We start from the raw sequence: 19,373 nt of genomic DNA, 5'->3' as shown, positions 1-19,373 counted from the left end.
GTAAAAAAAAAAGCTGGGCTAGCAATATTTCTGTCAGACAAAACAGACTTTAAAACAGGCTTACCAAGAGACAAAGAAGGATACTATATAATAATAAAGGGCAAAATCCAACAATAAGATATAACAATTATAAATATTTATGCACCCAACATGGGAGCACCCAAATACTTAAAGCAGTTAATAATAAACGTAAAGGAAATAATTGATGGTGATACAATAACAGTAGGGGACTTTAACATACAACTTACATCAATGGACAGATCATCCACATACAAAATCAACAAGGATACAGCGGCTTTCAGTGACAAACTGAACCAGTTATTTTTTTTTTTAAAGATTTTAATTATTTATTTGACAGAGAGAGAGTGTGTGTGTGTGCGCACAATTATGGCGAGTGCCAGGCAGAGGGAGAAGGAGAAACAGGCTACCCATGATGTGGGGCTCAAAGTCAGAACCCTGGGATCATGACCTGAGTGGAAGACAGATGCTTAAATGACTGAGCCACCTAGGCGCCCCTGGACCAGATAGATTTAACAGATATATTCTGAACATTCCACCTAAAACAGAATACACATTCTTTTCAAGTGCACACAGAACATTCTCCAGAATAGATCACATGTAAGGCCACAAAACAAGCCTCAACAAATACAAAAAGGTAGAAAGAAGTCACACCGTGCAAATTTTCTGACCAGATGCTATGAAACTAGAAATTAACCATAAGAAAAAATTTCGAAAGGCCACAAATACAGGGAGGTTAACACGCTACTAAACAATGAATGGATCAACCAAGAAATCAAAGAGATGAAAAAGTACATGGAAGAAAGTGAAAATGAAAACACAATGGTCCAAAACCTTTGAGATGCAGCAAAAGTGGTTCTAAGAGGGAAGGTTACAGCAATACAGGCCTACCTCAAGAAACAAGGTAAATCTCAAATAAACAACCTAATCCTACACTTACAGGAGCTAGAAAAAGAACAACAAAGAAAACCCAAACCAGAAGAAAAGAAATAAGATTAGAGCAGAAATTAATATAGAAAACCAAAAAAACAATAGAAGAGATCAATGCAATCAGATTCCTGTTCTTTGAAAAGGTGAACAAAATTGATACCTCTAGCCATACTTATAAAAAAAAAAAAAACCAGACTCAAACATAATCACAAATTAAAGGAGATAAATAACAACCAACACCAGATACACAACTGTAATAGAGTATTATGAAAAAGTATATGCCAACAAAAAATTAGACAAACTGGAAAAAAACGGGTATAAATTCTATAAACATATAATCCACCAAAACTGAAGCAGGAAGAAATAGAAAATTTGAACAGACTGATTACCAGCAAGGAGACTGAATCAGTAATTAAAAAAAAAAAAAATCCCAACAAACAAAAGTCCAGGATCACATGGCTTCACAAGCAAAATCTACCATTTAAAGAAGTTAATACCTACTCTTCTCAAACTGTTCCAAAAATAGAAGGAAAACTTCCAAATTCATTCAACAGGCCAGTATCACCTTGACAGCAAAACCAGATAAATATATCACAAAAAAGGGAAAACTGAAGACCAATTACCTCTAATAAACATAGTTGCAAAAATCATCAACAAAATACTAGCAAACCAAATCCAATAATATATTAAAAAAATCATTCACGACTATAAAGTGAAATTTTTCCTGGGATGCAAGTGTGGTTCAATATTCACAAATCAACATGATACATGACCCCAATAAGAAAAGGATACAAACCATATGATCATTTCAACAGATGCAGAAAAGGCATCTGACAAAGTAAAACATCCATTCATGATAAAAACCCTCAACAAAGTAGGTCTAGAGGGAACATATCTCAACACAATAAAGCCATATATGAAAAACCCACAGCTAACATCATATTCACTGGTGAAAAACTGAGAGCTTTCCCCCTAAGGTCCGGAATAGGACAAGAATGTCCACTCTCACCACTTTTATTCAACACTGTACTGAAGACCTAGCCATAGCAATCAGACAAGAAGAAATAAAAAGGCATCTAGATTGGTAAGAAAGAAATCAAACTTTCACTCTTCGCAAATGACATGATAGAAAACCCTAAAGATTCCACCAAAAAACTTCTAGAACTGGTAAATGAGTTCAGAAAGATTGCAGGATACAAAATCAATATGCAGAAATCTGTTGCATTTCTGTACAATAATGAAGCAGCATCAAGAGAAATGAAGAAAGAAATCCCACTCACAATCACACCCAAAATTATAAGATACTTTGGAATAAACCTAACCAAAAAAGTGAAAGACTGGTACTCTGAAAACTATAAAATGCTGACGAAAGAAACTGAAGACACAAAGAAATGGATACTCCATGCTCACGGATTGGAAGAACAAATATTAAAATGTCCACACTACCCAACGCAATCTACAGATTTAATCCAATCCCTACCAAAATACCATCAGCATTTTTCACAGAACTAGAACAATCTTAAAATTTATATGGAACCACAAAAGACCCCAATAGCCACAGCAATTTTGAAAAAGAAAAGGAAAGCTAGAGGTAGCAGCAGTAATCAAAAGAGCATGGTACTGGCACAAAAACAGACACATAGATCAACAGAACAGAAAACAAAACTGAGAAACCCACAATTATATGGTCAATTAATCTTTGACAAAGGAGACAAGAATATGCAATGGGAAAAAGATAGTCTCTTCAAAATGGTACTGGAAAAACTGGTCATGCAAAAGAATGAAACTGAGCCACGTTCTTACACCATATACAAAAATAAACTCAAAATGAATTAAAGACCTAAAGGTGAGGCCTGAGACCATAAAAATCCTAAAAGAGAGCACAAGCACTAATGTCTCTGACACTGGCTGGAGAAACATTCTTCTAGATATGTCTCCTGAGGCAAGAGAAATAAAAACAAAGTAAACTATTGGGACTACATCAAAATAAAAAGCTTCTGCACAGAAAAGGAAACAAAACTAAAAGGCAACCTAATGAATGAGAAGATATTTGCAAAGACTTCTCTGATAAACAGTATCAAAATATATAAAGAACCTACACAGGGGTGCCTAGGTGGCTCAGTCCTTAAGCGTCTGCCTTCGGCTCAGGGCGTGATCCCAGAGTCCTGGGATCGAGCCCCACATCAGGCTCCCCCACTGGGAGCCTGCCTCTTCCTCTCCCACTCCCCGTGCCTGTGTCCCCTCTCTCGCTGGCTGTCTCTCTCTCTGTCAAATAAATAAATAAAATCTTAAAAAAAAAAAAAACTACATAATTCAACACCCCCCAAATAATCCCCAATTTAAAAATGGGCAGAAGTTGGGGCACCTGGTTGGCTCAGTCAGTTAAGCATCTGCCTAAGCTCAGGTCATGATCTCAGGGTCCTGGGATCTAGTACCACATCAGGCTCCCTGCTTAGCTGGGAGGCTGCTTCTCCCTCTCCCTCTGCGTCCCCACCCCTACCCTGGCTTCTGTGACCTCTCTCTCAAATAAATAAAATCTTTAAAAAATGGGCAAAAGACATGAAGACACATTTATTCAAAGACATACAGATAGCCAACAGACATATGAAAAGATGAGCACTCAACATGACTCACCATCAGGAAAATACAAATCAAAACCACAATATCACCTCACACCTATCAGAATGGCTAAAATAAAAAACACAAGAAACAGCAAGTGTTGGCAAAGATGTGGAGATGCACTGTCGGTGGGAACGTACATTGGGCATCCATTGTGAAAACTAGCATGGAGGTTCCTCAAAACTTAAAAATACAAATACCATATGATCCAGTAACTCCGCTAGGGGGTATTTACACAAAGAACATGAAAGAATTTGAAAGAATATATGCACCTCTACGTTTACTGCAGAATTACTTACAACAACCAAATTATGGTAGTAGTCCTAGTGCACACTGATAGATGAATGGATAAAAAAGATGTGATATATATATATATATATATACACACACACACACACACACCAGAATATTATTCAGCCATAAAAAAAGAAATCTTGCCATTTGCAACAGCGTGGATGGATCTAGAGAGAATAATGCTAAGTGAAAGAAGTCAGAGAAAGATAAACACCATATGATTTCACTTATATATGGAATTTAAGAAATAAAACAAAGGAGCAAAGGATAAAAAGGGGAGGGACAAAACAAAAGACTTTTTTTTTTTTTTTTAAGATTTATTTAAGACAGAGAGAAAGCATGAGACAGAGAGAGACAGAAAGCACAATGGGCGGGTGAGGAAGGGCAGAGGGACATGGAGAAGCAGACGCCCTGCTGATCAGGGAGCCTGAGGTGGGGCTCAATCTCAGGACCCTGAGATCATGACCTGAGCTGAAGACAGACACTTAACTGACTGAGCCACTCAGCTGTCCCAAGAAACAGACTCTTAACTATAGAGAACCAACTGATGGTTACCAGAGGAGAGGGAGGTGGGGGGACGGGTGAAATAGGTGATGAGGTAAAGGAGTACACTTGACCACTGGGCGATGTATGGAAGTGTTGAATCATATTTTACACCTGAAACGTTGTTAACTCTACTGGAATTAAAAAAGAAATAAGAGAGTATTAAAAGTGTGAGGTAATGCATAACCTTTGCTCCAAGGAAGATCTAGTGACCTGAAAAATTACCTACTACGTTAAGTGAAACAAACAGGTTACAAAATAGTATATGCAATACATATTCTATCAATTAAAATACACATGTAAGTATTGAAGCAAAAACAAATCTACTGGCAATAACATAGTTCATGCTGCCATTACAATTTGTATGTTTTGCAAAATTTCTGCAATATGCATTAAACACTATAAAAATGTTTAATTCTAGAAGAACTTATATAAATAATACGTCTAATTAATAAAACATGAGCTGATAAATAAATGAATAGACAATTCAAATGAAGAAAATTAGGAGTGCCTGGGTGGCTCAGTTGGTTAAGCGTCCAACTCTTGATTTCAGCTCAGGTCATGATCTCAGGGTTGTGAGATAGAGCCCTGTATCAGGCTCCACACTGGGCTTAAAGAGTCTCCCCCTCTGCCCCCTCACCCCACCCCACTTATGTGAACACATTCTCTCAAAAGGAAAAGAAAATTAGAAATAACGAACATCTAAAAGAAATATTCCATTTATTAAATAACTAAAGAAATGCATATTAAGTTAAACTTTTTTATCTCTTAAATTAGTCATTTTTTTAGGCTACCAAGGGTTCTGGTTGAGATAGTGATGTAGGAAGATCATGAACTTGCTTCCTCACACAGACACACTGAGTCTACAGCTACATATGGAACAGTTTCCTTTAAAAAAAGTAATCTAAAAGCTGAGTGATGACTACACACCAGGCAAAGATGGGAAAAAAACCACATCAAAACAGGTAGCAAAGGCTGGGGCAATCTTGCCATAAGCCCCATTCCAGGTGTGGCAACCCACAGCCAGGTGGGAACTTAACCTAGAACTCCTCCCTGATGAGCAAAGAGTTCAACCCTCAAGTTTTAAGACATACACTTGAAACAAGCCTCCAAAACACCTAATTTTAAAAACTGACAGAACTTATATTCCAAGACCCACAAGATGGGAGCAATCTGTAAAATGCCTCTTAAAGGGCTTGTGTGCTTGGGAGTCCCATCCCAGGGCCCAGCTCAGAAGCAGCCAACTGTGCCCAGACTTAAAGTGCAAAAGACAACTGCTTATATTAAAATCCTGTCCCAAGGGACAGGCATCTACTTTAATACACACATCTAGAAGTCTGCTGAAACACTACCGAGGAATGGAGACCAGTGGGTACTATCTTTGCATGCCTCAGAGCACAAGTATCTCCTAGAAAAGAACCTTTACATGTGTGTGGTGCCCAAATTTTTGTGGCTGCTGCACAGGGGATGCCTCTTCACCTGGCTCTGGAGGCCAGGGAAGCTTGTGCTCCCAGTCACAAAGGACTGTAATAATCAGCTCCTTTAGAAAGGAGCTCAAAAACCTCTCTGTGGCCCCAAATTTCATGACTGCTGCCAGGGGACACCTCTACTGTGCCTGGGTCAGGTGGCCAGTGCAGCTTACACTCCTGGGTCCCACAAGACTATAACCAATGGAGAAAGCATTCTTTTTCCATTAATTTTTTTTTTTTGAGTATAGTCAACCCGTGATGTTACATTAGTTTCAGGTGTACAACAGTGATTTGACGTGTATATGTTATACCGTGCTTACTGGAGATAGCTCTTAAACATCTATAAACAGCTATCACACCCATGGCACAGAAGAGGCAACAGATACAGGAGCTGTCTTTCTGTGAGGGAGGCCTATCTTTAGCTAATCATCGTGACTGTGGTCTGAGGAGTAGGCTTCTAATTAAACAGGCATCTAGGGGCTGACTATAATCCTTTCCAGAGACCTTTGAGGGAAGGTGCTATCTCATTCTACTGCGTTCCAGAGTGCCAGTGTCTCCTGAAGGAAAGCTTTACATGTATCTGGTTTCTGCAGCTAACATCCAGGGATGCCCCTCAATCACCTGGCTCTGGTGGCCAGAGGGGCTTACATTCTTGCATCCCATGGGACTGCGTTAATTGGAGCAACAGTTCTTGGCAGGCTACCAACCCCAGGCACTGTACAGTGAGTGGACTGAGGCACACCCCCCGTCTTTCTGTGAAGGTCGCTTCGTTTGTCCTGAAGTGTCAGACAGAGGCAGGCTTCAGGTTTGCCACACGCTACCTATGTAACTACTCTGAAGGAATACTTGCCATGGATGTCATCTTGGTGATCCTCCTCTGGTTTGTTCCAGCTTATTGGTTATCTTCCAAAAAGGAGATTATACAATCATCTGGAGCCCAAATATTTGCATCTGCTGCCCAGGGAACACTTCTAGATTATCTGGCTCTGGTGGCCAGCAGGGCTTATGCTTTTGGCACCTCAAAACTACATATATATTCATATACTTTTAAAAGCTGCTGCCTGAGGGTCTGGCTTCTAGCCTGCCTGAATCTAGGTGCTGAGATCCTACCCTTTGCGACACTGAGTGACCTTAGCACAGCCTCAACTACTAGGAGCTATTAAAAATACAACAGATCTGCCTGGACAAGCACAGAGGTTTAAGAAACAACCAAGAGCTGGGGCAGGGCTGAATGAGAAAGCTCACCTCCTACATAAGGCCACTCCTTTAAGACTTAGGAGAAGTAGTTTCATCTGCTGTACAGAAACCAACATAGGCAGGGGCGCCTGGGTGGCACAGCAGTTAAGCGTCTGCCTTCGGCTCAGGGCGTGATCCTGGCGTTGCGGGATTGAGCCCCACATCAGGCTCTTCCGCTATGAGCCTGCTTCTTCCTCTCCCACTCCCCCTGCTTGTGTTCCCTCTCTCGCTGGCTGTCTCTATCTCTGTCGAATAAATAAATAAAATCTTTAAAAAAAAAAAAAAACCAACATAGGCAAAATGAAACAGGAATATGTTCCAAATGAAAGAACCAGATAAAACCTTAATGAAATGGAACTATGCTAATTTATCTAATAAAGACTTTAAACTAATGGTCATAAAGATGCTCACCAAACTGGGGAGAAGAATATATGAACACAGAACTTCAACAAAAAGATGGAAAATATGAGAAAGTACCAATTAGAGAAGACACAGCTGAAAAATACAGTAACTGAACTGAGAAGTAACACTAGAGGCGTTAAACAGCAGACCAGATGGAAAAGAAGAAAGGATCAGTTAACTCAAAGCCAAGGAAGTAGAACTCACCCAAAAAGAGCAGCAAAAAGAAAAAAAGGTGAAAAAATGAAAACATCAATGGACTAATATTCGTATCACTGGGTTTCAAGAAGGAGGAAAGAGAGAGAGAGAAGGGGCAGAAATTTTATTTGAAGAAAAAAAGGGCTAAAAACTTTCCTAACCTGGGGAAGGAAACAGACAACCAGATCCAGGAAGCCCAGAGGATTACAAGTAAGATGAATGCAAAGAAACCTAAACCAAGACACATTATAATTAAAATGTCAAAAGGTAAAGCAAGGAGAGAATAAAAAGCAGCAAAAGAGAAATATCTCATTACACACATGGGAACCCCCATCCATGAGCAGATTTTTCAGTGGAAACTTAGTGGGCCAGAAGGGAGTAGAATGATATATTCAAAGTGCAGGGAAAAAAATTCTGAAGCAAGAATTTATGTACCTGGCAAAGTCATCATTCAGAACTGAAGGAGAGAGAAATAGTTCCCCAGACAAGCAAATGCTAGAATAATTCATCACCACTAAACCTGCCTTATGAGAAATGTTAAAAGGACTTCCTGGGCCCCCTGGGTGGCTCAGTAAGTGTCTGCCTTTCGCTCAGGTCATGATCCCAGAGTCCTGGGATCGAGCTTTGCATTGGGCTCCCTGCCTAGTAGGTAGCCTGCTTTTTCCTATCGCTCTGCTGCTCCCCTTGCTTGTGCTCACGCACTCTCTCAAATATTAAAAAAATGTTTTTTAAAAAGGACTTCTTTAAACTATTAAGAAAGGGCACTTATTGGTAACAAGAAATATGAAAGAATCTCACTAGAAAAATTAACATATAATAAAAGATTAACTACTTATAAAACTAATACGAAGGTTAAACAAGAAAAATAGCAAAAAATAACTATGATTATAATAATTAAAGGATACACAAAATAAAAAAATGTAAAATATTATATCAAAAATATAAAACGTGGTGGTGAGGGGAGTAAAAATGTTAGCTTTAGAACTCAAGTTACTGACTCAAAATATTATCTATATATGCTGCTATATGTAAGTGTAATCGTGATTACAAAGCAAAAATCTGAAATACACAGAAGAAAAAGGAGTATGAGCATACCATTAAAGAAAATCCTCAAACCACAAAGATAGCAAGGAACAAATAGAATCTAGAGAAATAACTAGAGAACAATGAACAGAATGGCAATAAGCACACGCCAATCAATAATTACTTTAAACTGTAAATGGACTAAATTCTCCAATCAAAAAACAGAGTGGCTGAATGGATTAAATAACATGAACCGCCTATATGCTGCCTATGAGATACAATTTATTTTTTAGTAGGCAAAGAACTTTATTAACCTTGTTTCAAACTACTCCCAGGCTTCTTCAGCTTAATTAGCTACAAAGAATGAACTGTGTATAAGCAAAAACTGAAAAGAGCTGTGGCGCCCTAGGCGCCTGGCCTTAAAAATATTAGAGATCTAGATTTTATCAGATCCACGAACAAAATTTTAAAAAGCAGTCGTAATATAAAATAGCATCTTCCAGTAACTTCTTCAAGTTTTATCTTCTTCAGAAGTTGACTCAATTCAGTTTGCTTTATTCTTAGAAGCTTCATCAAAATTCTCCGTAAGATCTGGATCTTCATCCTCCTCCTCCTCTCTGATAGCAAGTGGTGCTTTTACATCCATATATTGTTTGGGCAGAGCTTCAGTCCACCTTCTTAAAGGAGTCAAACTGTCTCCACTAAGTTGGTTTAAGATACTGGGTAGCATTTCTGTCAGCTGCTTTGTTTTTTTCTTAGAATGACCTGTGATGGTTATTATTAAAGTGTTCGCACTGCCAGGGATGCCTGAACTTTAGGGTTGTTAAAATGGATCACTGTCCCTTGGTTTGTGAACACATTCACTTTTTCAATACCAGAGGTATCGTTTATCCCTAACTTCTTTAAAGAGAACTGAAGTTTTCTATCATCTGCTGTAGCCATTCCAAGAACCACCTTCTTGGTAAGCAGTTCCTTTTCCACCAACGCACACGTGCGCTTGCACTTTGGAAAGTTTCTCCTGGTTCATGGTTGTTTCTTTCATCTTGTTGGAACGGAAACGGGACCACATGAGGGAATAGGGTTGGCACTCAAGAGGTCCCAGGTGGACCAGCTGAAATTAGGTACACACACGTGGGGATGCAAGATGGCAGCCAGAGGGAGACCAGAAGTGATCCAAGAGATACACTTTAGATGGAAGTACACACAGACTGAAAGTGAAGGGACAGAAAAAGACATTCTGTGCAATGGAAATAAACATTTCCATTCGTCTGGGGTAGCAACCAGATAACAGACTTTGTTTTTTGTTTGTTTTGTGTGTGTGTGTGTGTGTGTGTGTGTGTGTAGTAAACTTTGAAACAAAGAGTGTAATAAGAGACAAAGAAGGGCATTTCCTAATGATGAAGAGCTCAATCCAACAAAAGGATATAGCATTTGTAAATATTTAGGCACCCAACACAGAAGCACCAAAATATATAAAAAACAAATATTAACAGACACAGAAGAGAAACAGATAACAACTACAACTATAGTAAGGAACTTTAATACCCCACTTACGTCAATTGATAGTCATCCAGACAGAAATCAGTAAGGAAACACTGGATTTAAATGACTTGTTAGAGCAGATGGACAGGTATTTATAGAACACCGCTAAATAAAGTGAAATAATCACACATTTATTTTGCCTTCCCTGTCTAAACTCTAACTCAGGGTGACTAAATTATTGATTAAAGAAGTTTCTTGTTATAGAAGTATTCCAGATCAAAACCAAAGGAAACTACTAATGAAATAAATCCACACAGTGATCATAAACCACTGCTCATACCACAATATTACATGCCTCCTCCTGATAGAACAGTATTTTCTTGTTCTTGCCCCTCCCCTCCAAATCTGAATCTAATCAAGTCTCTAGATCTAACCAATTATGGGAAACAGAGAGGCAGAGAAATGTTTTATGATACCACAGAGATGTAATCCAGAAATTCTGAACTGTGGGAAAATAAAGAATAAATGACGTGCTTTCTTCAACAAATTGCAGAGAAAAGTGAGAAAGAGGGTAAGAGAATCGAGTGATTAAAAGAGATATTAATCGCTTGCTATATAAATATGACATCATTTGGAGCATGATTTAAACAAAATGTAAAAAATGGATTTGTGAAACAGGAAAATTTGAATACTAACTGGATATTTGAGGACATTAAGAAACAATTCTTAAAATTTTTTAGATTTGATAATGGAATTGTTATTGTGTTTTTTAGAAGGATTATCTTTAAGATATACAAACTGAAATAGTAACAGATGAATGACAGGATGTCTAAAATATACTTCAAAATAATCTGAAGAAACTAGAAAAAGACTAGAGATGAATGATGACTGGCCACATTGTAAAGTATTGCAACTGGATTATGAAAATATGGGCTCACAGTATTATTCTTACTTCTGTACACATTTGAAATTTCCACAATAAAAACATTTTAAAGTATCCTCCGCACTCAGAAACAGGTCACTTTTGGCAAGAGCAATTTGTGGAATGAAAGGGCAAATGCTAGATGAGGTAAGTGACATGACCAAGGATCTCGCAGGGATGAGGAGATGAGATAAAGATGGTAGCTTAAAGTAGAGATTGGTTTGTTATATGATGCTTTTCCAAATTCGCCCATTCATCATTCATTCATTCAACCAAAACAAACAAACAAACAAAAAAAACCCCACCTTCAAGTGCCTGCTGTATAGGCCAGAACTATGCTAACATTGTGGAAACAGCAAATGAACTCAAAACAAAACCCAGGGCACATGGGTGGCTCAGTTGGTGAAGCGTCTGCCTTCGGCTCAGGTCTAGGTCTCAAGAGTCCTGGGATTGTGCCCAGCGAGCTCTGGGTTCTCTGCTCAGTGGGGAGTCTGCTTCTCCCTCTCTCTCTGCCTCAATCATGCTCTTTCTCTCTCTAATAAATAAACTCTTAAAAAAACAAAAAACCTGCTCTTATGAACTTTTATTCTTATATGAAAGCCTGGGGAAAAATGAGGTTAGAAAAGGCTTTATCACACTCAGTACAACTGACATTTTGGGCAAAACAATTCTTTGTTGTAGGAGGCTATCTTACGCATTGTAGGATGTTTAGTAGCATCCCTGGCCTCCATATATTATAGGTTAGTATTGCTGACACTCCCTTCCAGTTGTAACAAAAATGACTCCACACATTGCCAAACATCCCTGAGACAAAATCACCTCTGAGCGGAGAAGCACTGGGTTAGAAGTTAGTAAGTGCTACTAAGAAAAATAAAAGGGGATAAGAAATACCAGGGTAAAGGTAGCAATGGATTTACAACTTTGACAAGGATGGCTGGGAAAGAGCACTCAAGGCAGAAAGAATAGTTACATACAAAAGTCTTGAGGTAGAAAGGTGTTGGCACATTGAGAAATGGCAAGAAAGCCAGTGTAGCTGGAACAGAGGAAGTTAGGGGGAAAGTGGCAAATGCACAGACTAGATTGACCTTTCTGCAAATAATAACATGAAATCTAGGGGGGAAAATATACAAAAAAACCTGCCCCAAAAACCCCAAAGTCCCCCACAATTATATGCAAGCACTAAAAAGTGAACAAAAGCTGGAAGATTATGGAGGTGACTCAAAATGAGAAAGTAAGGAATAGCCAAGGTTGTAATTCCAGTCTATTATAGCTTTTAGCCTAAGGGAAGACCATGTGAGACAATTAAAACTCCAAAAGAAAACCCAGTCTTTTGGGCCTGAACAATCAGAGAATATGAGCTTGGGGAAACGAACGCTGCTAGAAAATGAGGAGGCAATCCTGGAAAGAAAAGAAGGAAGAACCTCAGTTTCTGTGTATAAACTCTGCCCAAATCACTGGCTAACACCCAAACAACACATGTACAAGACAAACTCCAAGCTGCCTAGCAAGGATCAGAAAACTGAAATGAGATTTGAGCTGTTATCCAAAAAATAGTTTCTGCTGTAGGAGTCCAACCAAACAAATTGCATGACAGTAAACAAAATCAGTAATCTTTCAACAAAAAATGTAACATTATTTAGGGTCTCTACAACATAATTATCACAGTGCCCAAGATATAATCCAAAATTACTTGACATACAGACAAAAAGGTGAGAAAATACAATCAACAGAACCCAACCTGAGATGACCCAGATGTCAGATTTAGTAGACTAGAATTTTAAAGCTGTTGTAACTATGCTCAATGACATAAAGAAAATTCACATTTGTATTATGAACACATGCTTATAATGAATGAAACAGTAAGAAATGCCACCAGAGAAAGAAAATCTCTTTAAAAAACAACAACAACAAAATCTGTTAATTCTGGAAAAGACAAAGACAATATATGAAGTAAAATTCACTGGATGGACTGACAACAGCAAAAGGGAGTTGACAGAGAACAATCCGTGAACTTGAAGATAATCAGTAGAAGTCATCCAATGTGAAGAACAGAAAGAAAGAAAAAAAGGAAAGAGCCTCAGGGAGCTTTGGGATAATACACAAAAGTTTAACATATGAGTCCCCAAAGGAGAAAAGAACAAATGAGGCAAAAAAAAAATTTTTTTTGAAAAAATAACAGCAAAAGATTCCCCAAATTTGGTAAAGGACATAAATGTACAGATTCAAGAATCTCAGCAAATTCCAAGCAGGGTAAGTACAAAGAAAACCACACCTAGTCACATCATAGTCAAACCGCTGGAAACCAAGAAAAAAATAAATGCAACCACAGAAAATAACACATTACATATAGGGGGAAATGATTTGATTATAACTGACTTCTCATCAGATAACAATGGAAGAAAAGAGGTGCTGAAAGAAAAGGAAACTGGAACACCAGAATTCTACATTTAGTGAAAATATGCAAGACAGAACGCAAAACGAAAACATTTTCACATAAAAGAAAATTAAGAAGAATCTGTCACCAGCAGACCTACACTTTAAGAGCAAGAGGCTAAAAGATACAGAACAGGTCATAACAGATGGAGCAAATGCCAATGTTCCAAATATTTGAAAGATATTTGCAGCATTCTTTTCATAGCCGGAAAGAATCTCCAAGATCATCTTATCCAATCCCTTTATTTTGCAGATGGGCCAACCAATTGCAATTACCTAGTGGTACAATATACTACTAGAGAGTAAGTCTCCTGACTTCTGGGTCAAAGCAATGGAAGGAAATAAAATATTTATATCAACCTTTATAAATAAGTCAAAATACAAACACAGTGAAAATGAACTGTTAAAATTGATACAGATATTATTCCTAAAGGTTTTATAAAAACTGAATCTTTCATTTAAGTTACCTTGGTTATTAACTTAATTTATAATGTGAATCTTTTATATTGTTAAGAATTCCTCTATCTTTGTGAAAACTCAGCTTTTCATTTTTTAATTAAATGGAGATAAAGTTTATTTCTTAAAAACAATACTAAAAAGGAGAGTGTTGCATACTTACACAATATATTGAAGTAATCATGGTATCAGAAACACAAGAATGATATGTCATTGCATAAAACAGAATTTTCTCTCTGCTGTAATAAGGAATTGTCAATGGGAGTAAACACTGTCTTAAAGTATTTCTGATTTTTATACTCTTTAAAATATTATCTTTGGAAGTACATAGAACACAACAGGCTCTTAAAATTAGTTTATGAATGAATGAAATATATAAAACCACAAGAGACACAGATTAAAGGAATTTCCCAAGCCCACAATTCACGTACATAATCAGAATAAAATCAGAATTTTCAGGAACTCATCCCAGGGCTCTGAGAAAATAAGATTCCAAGGTTCACTAAGGAACACATTAATATATTTGAAAACATCACTGAAAATCATCACCCTGTGTCTCTGTATGTAACAGGTTGGCATTACCTTACCACATACATGCTAAGTGCTGGGCCTGCCTAAGTACTTACCCCAACAGCTGGGACTTCTTCACTCTTTACTTCATTTATCCGAACCAAATAGTTAACAAAATCTCTGGCAGCATTGCTCTGTGCATCTTTTTTATTGGTGGAATTGCCCATGCCAATGTAATTATAACCTTCCACTCGAACCTTGAACAGTCAAGAAAAAGTGTATTAGAAGAGACTGACCTGGGTAATCCTGGGACTTAAAAAATACATAACTCAATAGTCCATTAAGAAATAACAGTTAAATGTTGAAGATATGCTCTATAAAAATACTGAAAATAACACATCTAAGAAAATTTATAAGTTGACTTATGAAAAAGCTTGAATTGTGTTGTCCAGTGATAAACTAATCTAAAAACAATATTAATTTATGTGGCTCAGACAGTCTCTTCTTCTGTAACAGGATGTTCCACATTAAAATTTGATTTTATAAGCCCCCCCCCAGAACAAACTCCCCACCTGTATTTATTTTAAGCAATTTGACTTGAAGCAATTGCTCTACTTTATACAGGAATTAGTAAAACTCGCAAACAGCTGATCCACCTTTTCTAATCTGTACTACTGGTACTGTGGAAGCTGAGGAAGATACATGTTCTAACGAGAATAATTTACCTATCAGATTGTTTTAGAAGTAATGCTCACTTGAAAATGATTTATAATGAAACAAAATAGCAAGCAACCGACAATAAAGAACATACAACACACTACTGTTTCCAAACAGAAAACATTGTCCTCTTAACAGCAAAATAAGTGTCAAAAAATCACATAAATGCAACTATATTCTCTAGTACCTCACACATGAATTTTTGCCTGTTTTTGTTCCCCACTGCTCTAATTTCATAGGATGGGGTCATCTTCCTTTTGCCACACCAGGCATACAGAAAATTTTTAACATCACCCATGATTCAACTGTCTTCTTTAGACCTAAGAAAACAAAAGTTAAACTGCGTTATTTATAAGAGCAAACACTACAAGTGACAAATAACTGGAATTAACTGAAAATTTAGGTTAAACACAGGATATCCTATCATGCTGCTATTAAAATTGCTTATGACAAAATTTTAATGACATAATTGGAAGGCCTATGACATGTTACACAAAAAAGCAGGATACAAAACGATTTGAATTATATAAAAGTATATATGCATAAATCAAGACTAAAAAAGAAATATCCCTCAAAATGGTTATCTTTGGGTGACTACAAGTGATTTTTGACCTTTTTTTTTTTTCTTTGAGAGAGGAAGAGAAAGAATCTTAAGCAGACTCCATACACAGCATGGAGCCTGATGCAGGGCTTGATCTCACAACCCTGAGATCATGACCTAGGCCGACATCAAGAGCTGGATACTTCCCAAGTCAGCCACCCAGGTACCCCTGACCTTTTCTTAAAAACACTTTATGTGACGTGCCTGGATGGCTCAGCCAGTTGAGTGGCTGATTCTGGATTTCAGCTGGGTCATGATCTCAAGGTCCTGGGACTGAGCCTAGTGTCAGGCTCCGCCTCTGGGCTAGGAGGAGAGTCTGCTTGAAGATTCTCTTTCCCTCTGCCTCTCCCCTCCACGTGTGCGCCCTCTCTCAAATGAATAAATCTTAAAAAAAAAAAAAAATTTCATGCAACGTCCTACTTTTTACAATAGGCACCTTATGTGTTAACTCAATCCTCAAACAATGGGAGATAAAATTATATGGTAAATACTATTATCGTCTCTCTACAGAGGAAGAAACAAGGGCATAGAAAGTTTAAGTAACTTTTCCAAGTCACCCACTGTGGAGGCATAAATTCAAACTCAAACTACTATATTAAGAAATGGTCATCAATCATTTTGTGTGAAATTCAAAGAGTTTACTCTCATTCTGAGGTGTCTCCTAACAGACTGTCCTCAAAGCTGTAGGCAATATATTACACTACTAAGTCCAAATACACTATTTAGACTAGAAACACTAATCTGTTAAGTACCAAATCTCTCATTTAGGCCTTGTAATTCATTAAAATTTGAGGATATTAAGTTTTCTTGATGTACACCATACCATACGTGTTGGCACTCTCCCTCTAATCTAGTTTATAAATATACCAAAAGATACAGAGCCTGTGAGTTTAAAATCTGAATCTAAATTAAAAGCAAGATACCTGAAGGGTGCCTGGGTGGCTCAGTCAGTTAAGCCTGATTTCTTGATTTCGGCTGGGGTCATGATCTCAGGGTCGTGGGATCAAGCCCTGTAGTTAGGCTCCATGCTCAATGGGGAGTCTGCTGGAGATTCTCTTTCCCTCTCCCTCTACTCCTCCCCACCGCACAAACATGCCCTCTCTCTTTCTCTCTCTCTCAAAATAAAAAATACATCTTAAAAAAAAAAAGGCAAGATATCTAAGACCAAATTTAGATCCAGAAAAAATATGCAAAAAAATTAGTTTGCTGTGAGAAGAAACCCTTTTACTAGCATTAAGCCTTTACCTTCTGTTCAGTGCATTTTGTTAGCACCTAAATCTAACATCCTAAAACTGGACCCCAGTATCAACTTATTCTGTAGTCACAGTCTAACCCTGGGCAAATCCTGTTAACTGAAAAGCTGTGGAAAGCTCATGTCTATCTGTAAATTCAACCCCTGAATAATTAAAAAAACAAGACCTCAGGGTAAATGAGTACCATGAAATATGAAGGACTATACTATCAAATTCCTTCCTTCCTAGGCAGTCTCATCTAACTCCATTATATTCAGTATCAACTATAGGCTAATGATGCCCAAATATATATTGAAAACTTAGTCTTTTCTCTTTAAGCTCCAAAATCAAATTCATCCAACTGCAGCACTAATGTGCAAATGTTAACCTGACACCTCAGTAGAAACAGAATTTAAGTTTCCTCCCCAAACCTGCTCCTTCTTCCCCCAGTCCAACTGTTTCCATCTCCGGAAATGGCACTGCCATCTACCAAGTTACTCCTGTCACAACTTGGGAGTCATACGCTCCCTCGAGATCCTCCACAGCCATCTTTTGAAGCGCCAGGCAGTAACCTTATAAGATCATCTACATGAACTATTTTCCTTAACCCTTACAATAATTATACTGATAAGACTATTAGTATTCGCCCCCTTTAGGGATGAATAAACTGAGACAAAGAACACTTTGCCCCAGAGAAGACAGAGCTCTTAACTGGGAGACCCACAATTCCAAGCCAGGTAGTCTGACTCCTGGACCTACACGCAATTCTGCCTCCAAAACATGTTTCCAATCCATTCGCTTCTCTTCATCCCCTGCCACCACTACCGCACACCTGCCGTACAGCAATAACGTTCTAGATCTACAGATCTAGATCCCGGTTTCCACTCTGGCCACCCAAAAACCAGGAACATGGCCTTCTTTGTTTCTTTCCAATGTCTGCTCTCAAGCGCTGACTAATCCTTCCTTAGCTCTGCAATTCTGCTTTTCCACCGCATCTTCAGAGCTGACGCGTTCTCGACCTCAGCTCCAAAGTCTACCTCCTCCGAAACGCTTTCCCTTGCCACCCCAGTGAAACTAGAATTCTCCCTTGGCAATCTTCATTTCCTCAATCTTTTTACTGAAACCTGCAGACGTTTCGTTTTTCTGTTGCCTCACCACCACCGAAACCTCCATGCGGAGGGGGGAGGGGCTGTGCCCCCACGTGTTTACGGCTCCGCCACCATGGCCGCAGGACAGCGCCCGGTCTTTGTTGGCGGAATGAATGGATGAAGGGCCCTAGGCGTGTGTGGCGTCACCGCGGGCTCACCACCCGGCGAGTCACCCCCTTTCACTCAGCGGCGACAGCGCCTCCGCCGAGCGCAGGCCGAAGGAGGAAGTGGGGTTTGGCTGCTTCGGATAGGGACTGCCTATTGCTGGGGGAAAAACGGGTCTACACCGCGGCCCGGGGCGCGCAGGCATGGCGCGGCGAGCAGCACGCAGCCCGCAATCCGGGAACCCGGCGGGCGTCTCGCCCCTTCCCCCACCCGCCACCGCCGCCCGCGCTTCGCAACAAAGCCCGGCTGCAGGAGCGCGGGGCCCCACGCCTCCAACGGGTGGCAGAGACGTCTCTCCCCTACCGGCGTCTGCTTCCTGGTGTCCGAGAACACAGCCCTCTCAGGACGGTCCGTGGCAGCGGCCTTCCTCAGAGATACCGGGCAAACACACCGCAACTCGCGTGGAGGCGGCGGAGAAATGGCTCCGACGGCGGCGCCAGGGGGGCGGGGTCAGTGCACGTACGCATGCGCACGAAGCGAGTTTAGGGCTGAGGGCGCCCCAAGGGAGGGGCGGGGCCGCAGCTACCTCTTCCCCGCATCGCGTCCGGTCGCCAGGGAGATCATCCGCACTGGGCCTGCTGCGCCCCAGCCGGGGTTCTTCCCATGCTCCCTACTTTTGAACGTTTCTGGGAGTTGGGGACCTGTAGCATTTTGACGCAGCAAAATGTTTCATAGCTTCTATCATGGGGACCTCCGGTAGATGACAGATAAAGGGTAGAAGACAGAACTGGAAATTTTAGGGGCTATGAAGAGTGCTTAGGGCAGTACTTGGTGCATAATAGGTGTTCAATAGGTCTTGTTATTGTAGTGATTCAGATACTCTAATGCCAGTGTTTTCTGAAAGAAATAAGCTCAGTGAAGGCAAGAAACCTGCCTAGCTAGTTGAGGCCACTCACTGCCGTGGGTGGCACATCTTACATGCTCAGTAAAAAACGAGCTGAATGAGTGGGTAAAAGCTGCAAGGTTGTTTTTGCTTAA

General features: G+C 39.4%; 1 protein-coding gene and 1 pseudogene across 1 annotated transcript in view; both read right to left on the bottom strand.

Moving 5' to 3' along the window:
* Positions 1 to 18,836, bottom strand: part of DHX9 (DExH-box helicase 9) — a 64,093-nt gene extending 45,257 nt beyond the window's left edge. The window contains exons 1-3 of the mRNA XM_045811294.2: positions 18,699 to 18,836; positions 15,437 to 15,569; positions 14,649 to 14,789 (exon numbers count right to left, since the gene is read on the bottom strand). Coding sequence (XP_045667250.1) covers positions 14,649 to 14,789; positions 15,437 to 15,547 — 252 coding nt within the window. The 5' untranslated portion in view covers positions 15,548 to 15,569; positions 18,699 to 18,836. The remainder of the gene's footprint in view (positions 1 to 14,648; positions 14,790 to 15,436; positions 15,570 to 18,698) is intronic.
* On the bottom strand, positions 4,852 to 14,642 carry LOC148110672 (transcription factor BTF3 pseudogene; annotated as a pseudogene).
* Positions 18,837 to 19,373: the final 537 nt, after the last annotated feature.

This window comes from Ursus americanus, chromosome 2 (genome assembly GCF_024610735.1).
Source record: "Ursus americanus isolate L20-20 chromosome 2, mUrsAme1.1.p, whole genome shotgun sequence".
NCBI lineage: Eukaryota > Metazoa > Chordata > Mammalia > Carnivora > Ursidae > Ursus > Ursus americanus.
Note: the sequence above shows the minus strand (reverse complement) of the source record. Positions and strands in the feature narration are given on the sequence as shown.